This window comes from Triticum aestivum, chromosome 5D, assembly GCF_018294505.1.
Source record: "Triticum aestivum cultivar Chinese Spring chromosome 5D, IWGSC CS RefSeq v2.1, whole genome shotgun sequence".
Taxonomy (NCBI): Eukaryota; Viridiplantae; Streptophyta; class Magnoliopsida; order Poales; family Poaceae; genus Triticum; species Triticum aestivum.
Genome location: NC_057808.1, coordinates 198,540,301 through 198,549,504, shown reverse-complemented (window position 1 = coordinate 198,549,504; position 9,204 = coordinate 198,540,301). Strand labels below are relative to the sequence as shown.

The 9,204-nt window shown below is 41.8% G+C and overlaps 1 protein-coding gene across 1 annotated transcript; it reads right to left on the bottom strand.

Moving 5' to 3' along the window:
- Positions 1 to 242: 242 nt before the first annotated feature.
- LOC123120051 (protein SUPPRESSOR OF GENE SILENCING 3 homolog) lies at positions 243 to 8,752 on the bottom strand. The gene is made up of 6 exons (XM_044540064.1): positions 8,605 to 8,752; positions 5,060 to 5,895; positions 3,584 to 3,878; positions 2,319 to 2,563; positions 1,758 to 1,915; positions 243 to 791 (listed from the first exon to the last, which is right to left on the bottom strand). The coding sequence occupies exons 1-6, from the start codon at positions 8,654 to 8,656 to the stop codon at positions 566 to 568; spliced, it is 1,812 nt and encodes a 603-aa protein (XP_044395999.1). The 5' UTR covers positions 8,657 to 8,752; the 3' UTR covers positions 243 to 565.
- Positions 8,753 to 9,204: the final 452 nt, after the last annotated feature.

The window sequence follows — 9,204 nt, the reverse complement described above, 5'->3', positions numbered from 1 at the left end:
CGGCCGACTTTAATAGCCGGATTTGGCCTCATGCGGCAAGCCGCCACGTTCACACCCCCACGGAAGACAATTTGGTGTGGGACTCCACCATCGGTCCAACATGACAGACATACCACTGTGGTGCCGATCAGCCCGGACATTTGAGACCTCTTAGATGAGGCAGTCTGTCTACGGTATGCACGATCGAACGTATCCAGTGTGTAGGTTGCCTAATTTTCATCATATCTTTGACAAATATTAACTCCATCCCAAATTACTTGTCTATATTTTCACTCAATCAATGCCGCCCGCCAGACCGAAGTTCAGACATAAAGCACAACAAGATGACATTACAGTTAAACATGTTCAAGGGATTCGACACTTGCTCCCCAGGCAGTCATTAGGTAGTGGTGTAAAACATGCTACTGACACTTGACACTCAGACAAGTTCAGGTTTCCTAATCATGGCCATATAACCACCCATACATGTTCCATCAAGTTCAGGATTCCTAATCATGCACCACATATGGTCTTGCATCTTTAGATGTCGTTATGCAGAAGGCAAATCTCAGATAGCTGTGAATCTTCACGGCCTGGAGCTGGAGGCCTGGAAGGTGCCTGGCCTATGTTTCTCCATCAAACCGGTGAGAGCGGCATCAAACTCCTTCTCGAGCTCCACCTCCTTTGCCATGTACTCTTTCTTCAGCTGCACCTTCTTCTCCTCGTGCGCTTTTATCAATTCGTCCCTTTCAGCCTCAAACTCCTGCACGTCCTTAACCTGGCACTCTATGAACCGCTGTACCTGTTCCTTCCTGCACAAGCATAACACGGGTTTAAATTGATGGTGTTTTTACTATATATTTTTGACAAAGACATGATAAAGTTGAAGAGGACAAGACATGACCTGATAAAAAACTGAAGGAAACAAAAACAGTATTTTTGACAAACTAAACAACGATATTGACAACATCCATCACTACAACACACAATTGCAACATTAGAGCATCTCCAACAAGTCTCCTTTCCCATATGAGAAATTGGTTTAGGGGGAGTTGGGCCAAAAATAAACTGCTCCAGCAGGTACCATAAAACTGGTTTACATCATCTAGGGGAAAAGAAAGCCTTCCCATAAACCTTGTGTGAGATCTCACATTAGGTGAGATCAATGAGATCGATTTTTTCTATAAAAAAATACATGTTCAACATTCTCAAAAAATTTGTAGACACATCAATGTTTGATGTAAAACCTCAAAAGTTTCAGCTCCTAATTTGACTTACATTAATAGAAACAAAAAAGACAAAATCAGATGTGAATAGTGTCAAATTCACCCAAAGCTGCCACTATTCACTTTCAAGAAAAAAAAAATATCTCTAAATATACATCGAGTTTTGAGCTGATTTTTTTCGGAGTTTTAGACACACCCCACATCAAAGTTGTTACATAATTTCAGATTTTTTTGAAATATCTAAATATGAGTTATGGGGGTTGATCTCACGATCTCACCTAATGTGAGATCTCATACAAGTCTCCCCCCATAAACCTTCCCCTAAAAATGGCGGGAGGCAACCGCTGAAATTTCAGGCCGCCTCCACACCCGGCTGCCTCTCCGCCATCTGTATCCTAGTTTAAAGAGAAATAGAAAAAAAAAAATTTAGGAGGAGATGTATATAGGGTCTGCTAAAGCACCTCACCTGAGAACTTCCCCTAAATTATATGGACATTCTGTATATTTGATCATGTTTCATGTGGCGGACCGACACAAAACCATCACACATACCTTAGCCTGCGATTTTCAGTAGTCCCAGAATCCACATCACACTGTCTAGCCTTTGCACGCTCCTCCTGCAGCAACCTCTCAAACTCGCTTTCCTTGTCTTCTGTGGCCTTGTGAATGTTCTCTATCTGATCATGGAAGAATTTTTCCTGGGATTTCATCTGCGGAGTATAGAAACACAAGATCAACATATGAGATGAACTCAAAACAAGGAAAAAGACAACACAGGAAATAATGGGAAAGGTTCTGTATTTGCAGAAAACGGACATTACAACAAATCCTATTGAATGTTGAGCATGACTATCTAAGTCATTGGCATGTACTCCCTCCGTTCCCAAATATTTGTCTCTCTAGGCATTTCAAATGGACACAATATACGGATGTATGTAGACATATTTTAGAGTGTAGATTCATTCATTTTGCTCCGTATGTAGTCACTTGTTGAAATCTTTAGAAAGACAAATATTTAGGAACGGAGGGAGTAATAGTATTTGAAATAAGATGTCCCTTTGATGTTTAGATGTATGTTCACAGGCACTAGTGTAACCTTTAAGCAATCATTACCTCTTCCTCATACTCAGAGTGCTTCTCTTTAGCTTTACTCCTGACGAATATATTCTCTTCCATAGTCTCTCGAAGTTTCTGCGTAATAACACCCAGGGTTTCTTCTACAACTTTAGAGCGCTGCTCTGTCTTAACCACCTTGTTCTTCAGATAATTGAGTTGTTGATTATCTTCGCTCATTTGCTTCATCTGGGCCACTACCATCTCATTATGAGATCTCATCTCGTATTTCAGGCGGCTTTTCCCTGAAAATTATGATAAAGCATTTATGTTTAAACTTAGCACAGTAGGCAAATATACTCCCTCCGTTCCAGAATATAAGGTGCATAAATTTCCGTGAAAGTCAAACATATGTATGTTTGACCAGGATTCTAGAATAAAATATCAACATCCTCGATACAAAATAAAGGAAATATTAAAATACTTATCAAGGATGGATCTAATGATACAAATTTGGTGTTACATATATTTACATTTACTCCCTCAGTTCCAAAATACAAGGTGTATTAGTTCTTCAAAAGTCAAACTTGAACATATTTGACCAAGTTTCTAGAAAAAAACATTAATATCTATAACATCAATTTTGTATCGTTAGATTCACCATGAAAAGTATTTTCATATTTTCTTTATTTTCTATTGCGGATGTTGATATTTTATTCTATAGTTCTGGTAAAAAAAAAACGTTTGAATTTCACTTTTTGGTTTAATTTAATATAGTAGTATGGAACAGAATTCGTTTTAATTTAATATAATAAAAAGATAATGCTTTCAGAACAATCACATGATATAGTACCATAAGATAGCAATAAAGCACTAATAAACCAAAGCACATGAGGGCACGAACTAAAACCACATCACTAACCAGTAGGACCAGTAAAACGTATTTTGTGTTAAATAGGCAAAAGATCCTACTCACCAAAAGGTTCCTGCACAAACAAGTGGTGGCAATGATCGGAAATTATAATCAAAATAGCATCAGAAAACTGAACAGGCATGTGATACTATGCTCCAAGTACACTTTGTTCTCATGAGGCTCGTATATAAACATGATCGCAGGAAGTATTGACCATGTTAACATGTCAATACGAGGGAAGAACAGAGATACACAGCTTCACATGTACATCATGTTGCATTAGCACCAATCATCATTGGTGGCACCGAATTTAGGAAGAGAAGTTCATTACAGCCAGGTATTTACCATATGAACAAGCAATTGCACAGAGTCCCATGCATTAAAACGTATGACCACAAGTTAAATATTATACCTTGGCAGTGTCTATTGAAAGTCTCCATGTCTTCCTTTCTGGCTAGGAAACCGTATAATTGTCTCTTCCCACCAGGTAAGAAAGGAACCCTGCGATTCTGCCAAGTGTCCCTGTCTGTTCTTTGATCAATAAAATGCTTATGAAGACGTTCTGCCTCCATATAGCCCACAGCAGAGCTTTCAAATATTAGCACACTCATGCCACGGTGCCCACCTGGACCATATGCATGGCGTGCTTTGGTCGCAGCATAATCACTGAAATACTCGAGAAGTTCTTGGTTGCCCATACCTAACCACTAGTGAGCATCAATGAAGAGTGAAATCAGAATGCAATAAAACATCATCGTAGAAATCTTGAATAATTATTTTAAATATATGCATTTCAGAAATCCATGTGCCAGAACTATGAGTTGGTTGCGAGATCTTATGTGCCTACCCCAACTTGTTTGCGACTAAAGGCTTCGTTGTTGTTGTTGTTGTTGTTGTTGTTGTTGTTGCAATTAGAAATGCAATGGAATACATTCGTGAACATTCAACTGATCACCAACTACACCTAGTCAACAGATTATATACTTGTTTTCTTTTAATTTGTATTACATTCAAGCATGAGTGCAAGCAAATAATAATAAAGAATAATTATAACAGATTGACCTCATGTTAAACGAATATTGAGTATTTTAATCCTTCCGAGACAGAATAACAGATATGAATCAAAATGCTGTAAAGAGAGAAGAAAAGAAATAAGCATGAAAATATAGCAGTTTTGTTCTTTACTTTTGCTAATATTAGATATGCCATAAGTTTATACATTACAAAAGAAATAGCACATGAGTAAAGGGATGAGGATTTGTGGCTCTCGGGTGCCACACACCCCTATATGAATATAACATCAAAAAATATATTAGAAAATTTCAAAAAAATCTGAAATTTTGGGATATGAAACCTGGGTGCCCGTTGTACACACGTGTTCAGTTTCGTGGGGAATGGGTGCCCGTGGTAATGTCAGTAAAAAAGACAAAAAAAATCATATGTGTAGGAAAAAAAATTGATGTGCGTATGTCGGGCCGTAATTCCTACGCCACGGATACCATGAGCACCCATTCCCCACGAAAATGAACACGGGTGTACAATGGGCACTCGTTTCATATCCCAAAATTTCAGAATTTTAGAAATTTCCTGATATTTTTTTAATGCTATTTTCATATAGGGGTGTGTGGCACCCGGGTGCTCCAATGCATTTTCCATGAGTAAAGTTGTGATTACTATTTAGGGTAACTAGAAATCCAGGTGTACAAGCCACACTCCACATTAAACATCATCTAGAAGGGGGGGGAACATTGCAACCTACCACCATAGCAATATTATGTAAACAACATCAAATGCCAGTAGACAACATACTTGAAGATACAATGCTAAATAAATATAACACATGTTATGTGTAAAGCTCTTGGCAGAGCTAAAGATAGGTGAACATCACCTTATCATCTTCATCTTTTTCAAGTAGGGTGTTCATCACGATGACCATTGGTGGCCATACTATCTCCCGGTCAGTGCTTTCTCGCAATCCTTTCCATTTCCCAAATTGCTCACCAGATGGTACCACAGAAGATCCCCTGCGAGACATCTCCTCTTCAAGCAATGCAGCCAATTCCCTGTGGAGCTTAACCCTCTTAGAACCCTTTGTTCTAGCATGTGTCACCAAAGATTGCAGGCCTTTGAACCAGTCAATTGCTCCTGGTCCATTTTTGCATGCCGGACAATGCCATTGCCTAGTGTGCTCATGTATCTGATCGACACTTAAGGTATTGATGACTTCAAAAAAACTCTTGAACCACTTATTCATTTTTCGTGTCTCAAAACTTTTCTCAGATGCATCAGAATCATAGTCATCGCTCATATCATCATCATTATCATCATCTGATGAATCCTCAACTTCAGGATTATTCGCCTCAGGGTCTAAACCAGATGAAGCAACATCATCCTTGCTGCTTTCAGGACCAGATGGGCCGCGAGGCCTGGATGCCCACTGCCAACCATTTGCCAGGGGTGGAGTCACAGCTGGGTTTTGTGCTTGCAATTCTGGCTCTGTAGACTTTGTTTGTGATGATGCCCTGGGATTACCTCTGGCAGGAGACCTACGATCAGAAGGTTGAGCCCAATTGTTTCCTGAAGGACGTGAAGATCCATTGCCATTCCAAGCTTGACGTGCTGTAGTAGGTGGAGCATTTGAGGATGAACCCCATGGTGCCCATTGTCCCCTCCCAGATGTTTGCCCTAGTTTCTTCTTCTTCTCAATAGTCTCCCAGCCACCCCCTGGATGCAAGACAGGATTATGTATGATTAGATAAGAGTGATATAAACATATTTACATGCATGATGACAACAATAGAAAAAACTGCAGAACAGAATAAGGCTAATGAATTGTTAATCAAAGTCTTGGGAAGGAGGTACAGGAATTAAGTTGCAGACTTACAAGCAGAAAATACGTAAACATTTAGAATTGTTGAGTGATACATGTAGTAGCAGATTACAGGCAAATATATAAGCTCTTAAGGTAGTATTTGGCAGGAAGCCAAAGTTTAGCTTGGCGAGCTTTACAAAATTAAGCTAGTGTCCGGTTCCCAACCATGGTTTAGGCCAGGCCTACCAAAGCCTTTTCTTGGCTGGGTCTCACGTATCAAAGACACATTTGTCACAAGGCAAGTTAGACAAATCGTTTGATCCGTTTTGGTATACTTAGGTTATGAAGCTACACCAAGCAGTAACTGGTAATGCATGAGCATGGTACAGGATGGAGCACAATAATATTAAAGAAAACATAGACAGGCAACCAAACAGTTCACAGTATGTATAAGAGCATATAGTGGTACTGAGCCTAAAAACAAACAAAAGCATATACCGCAATATCTACGAAATGTTGTGATGTATTGTCCAATTTTCTAACTTGAAATTTCCATTCAATGGAGATTTGATACCAGGCAATGTGTGGTGGTGTTTCTCAATGTATTCACTTGATATTGTCGGTCTTGGGGGATTTTTCTATAAACTTGGTCAAACTTTAACCTAGGAAAATCCTAGAACTTCAATTATTTGGAAACGGAGGGAGTACATTGAGAAGCACCACAGTGCATTACTAGCATATCCTCCGCATCTACACTGAACAGATTAGCTGTGTGCACAAACCATGCAAAACCAAGAACAAGCCTATTGGATACAGATTTAGAACCAGTTCCGACTTTACAAATCTTTTAAGTTTAACCATCCAGAACAGCGCCCATTATTTTTATGACATTCACCTGAAATGCAATCAGTCAATAGAAACAAAATGGTCTCAAGGGGGTTACAATTAGGGACGGAGCTGGGCCAGAGGCATCCAGGGCCATGGCCCGAACCTATATGTAGGGTCCAGCAGAGTAGTAAGCCCACCAAGGGCCCAATATCTTGCTCTCAGCAAAGCCCAGACATGAGCAAGGCAGTGAATACATCAATTTGGTCCCAATTCCCAAACTCTGGCAGCTCACTCGCTCGAACTTTTTTCCACTCCTACGACATGACACGTGCACCGCCTCACCATCGTCGAACTTGGCTCCCAGTGGCTACCTCTGTTGCGCGCCCCGCCGCCGTGCTACCCTGAATCTTCTCCACTGCAGGCCTCCACCCGTATGTGTCACGTCATTGCACCCTGCCTCTGCTGGCTGCTGTGCAGCCGAGGGCCAAGGGTCCAGCTGCTGGCTCACTCAACTCCCCCGTCCTGGACTCCAATCCTATTTAGAAATTCTGTCGTTGATTTCTATTTTACTTGATATTTGTGCCGTCACTTTTGAAATTATGTTATTGATTTCATAAAGGTATTGGCGCTTCTTATATTGTGGATGTCATCTTGGGAGGTTCTGATCAACCAAACTATTGATCTGATACTATTTCCCGTATCCTCTTACTATTTTTTGTGCTTAGTCATGTTTTGGAAGTTCAAATTCTACGATGACCGTACAATTGAGCCATAGTTTTTTTAGGATTTCACACAAAAAACCTCTGAGGAAATTAGAAGCTCGTAATCCTTGGCGGGACGTTTGCTCCAATCCTGGCTAGTCGCTGTTACAATAGCATTAGTTGCAGGAGTCTCATATGCAGGAGTACACAGCCATTCAAAATGCAAAAACCACAAAGTCGAACCCGCTTAAATGAACACAATGTTCGGAACACCCCGATCTTTCTAACATCAGCATTAAACCAAATTATTCCAAGGAGTTCAACCAAATTGAATCAAAATTCAATGAAAGAAGAAAGAATAGACAAACATTGCAACTAAAAATACTGGACAGCCTTACAACTTTACTGTTCTAACACTAGTGTTGGATAAAACAATATTAACCGTACCAAATACTTATAAAGAACATTCTTACATACCAACCAGTACCAGTAATATAAGCAGGTGAACAAAGCAAGTTACAGAAGATATCCAAAGCAGATATTAGATGAGCAGATGAAACGTATAACTAACGCAAATCACCACCAAATCAAACAGAAAAGCACACAAAAATTGGTATCGCCGAGAAATCCCAGTGAATAATCCGTCCATGATTTTGTATACACGGAAAGATCCGCTTCATATATGAAGCTCACGGAACTAACGGGAACCCCGTCAAAACGAACCCAAACCTAATAAACATATTTAAATTAAGGGGAAAAAACTCTAGGCAGGTAGAATAGAATTAACAAACGAAGTGACCTACATCCCTAAACCAAACAACCAAGTTCGCAGAGCAGCATTAATCCCTCCTCCTCAGTCATTAACCCGATCGAGCAAAAAGAAATCACCAGATGCAACAATCGATTCGCCCCACCCAACGAATCCCCCCCCCCCCCCCCCCCCCCGCACCACGCGGATCCCTGAAGCACCGACCGACACATAGGACGATAGGCCCGCAACTGACGTAGGGGTAAACCCTCCACCCCCATTACAGGAATGTGACCATCTCCGAACCGCGGTAAGAGAGGGGGATAGGAGAGGGGGGCGCTCACCGGGGTTGTCGCCGTTGCCGGGAGGCCCGCCGCCGCGTCGATCGGCGGACATCGCGAGGGTTTGCGTCGTCCTCTGCTCCGCCCGCGATGTGGGTTTTAGGGGGGGGGGGGGGGGGGGGGGGGGGGGGGGGGGGTGACTCTAAATGAACTGTGAGACCCTGGAGGGAGGGTGGGCGCTATAAAACTAGGCAGGTGAGTGGGCCGGTACCCTCAGAGCGAGAGGTGACCGCACCGCGCCCGCACAAGAAAAGCTCGTTTCCCTAGCCCGTTTCGCGTTTCCCGGACGTACCCTGACACTTACCAGTGGGGACGGGATATGGACCCCAAGATTCAGTTGCCGTGGTCGTTGGGTCAACAAGTCAACTACTCAACTTCATTGAAACCCCCTCCCGATCCCATTGTTAGAGTCTGAACCGAAATGAAGCCTCCTCAGCCGTTTGGATTGTGGACCGTCCGATTGTCTTTCCGAGCTCGTCATGGCCGTCAGATCTCCGGGTGGACCGATACTGGCCGTCCGATTGAGCCGGCACTCGATCCTCGCCGTCCGATCTCGTCTGGCACTGCTACCATGGATAGTACTGTCGTGCTTTTTACACTCTC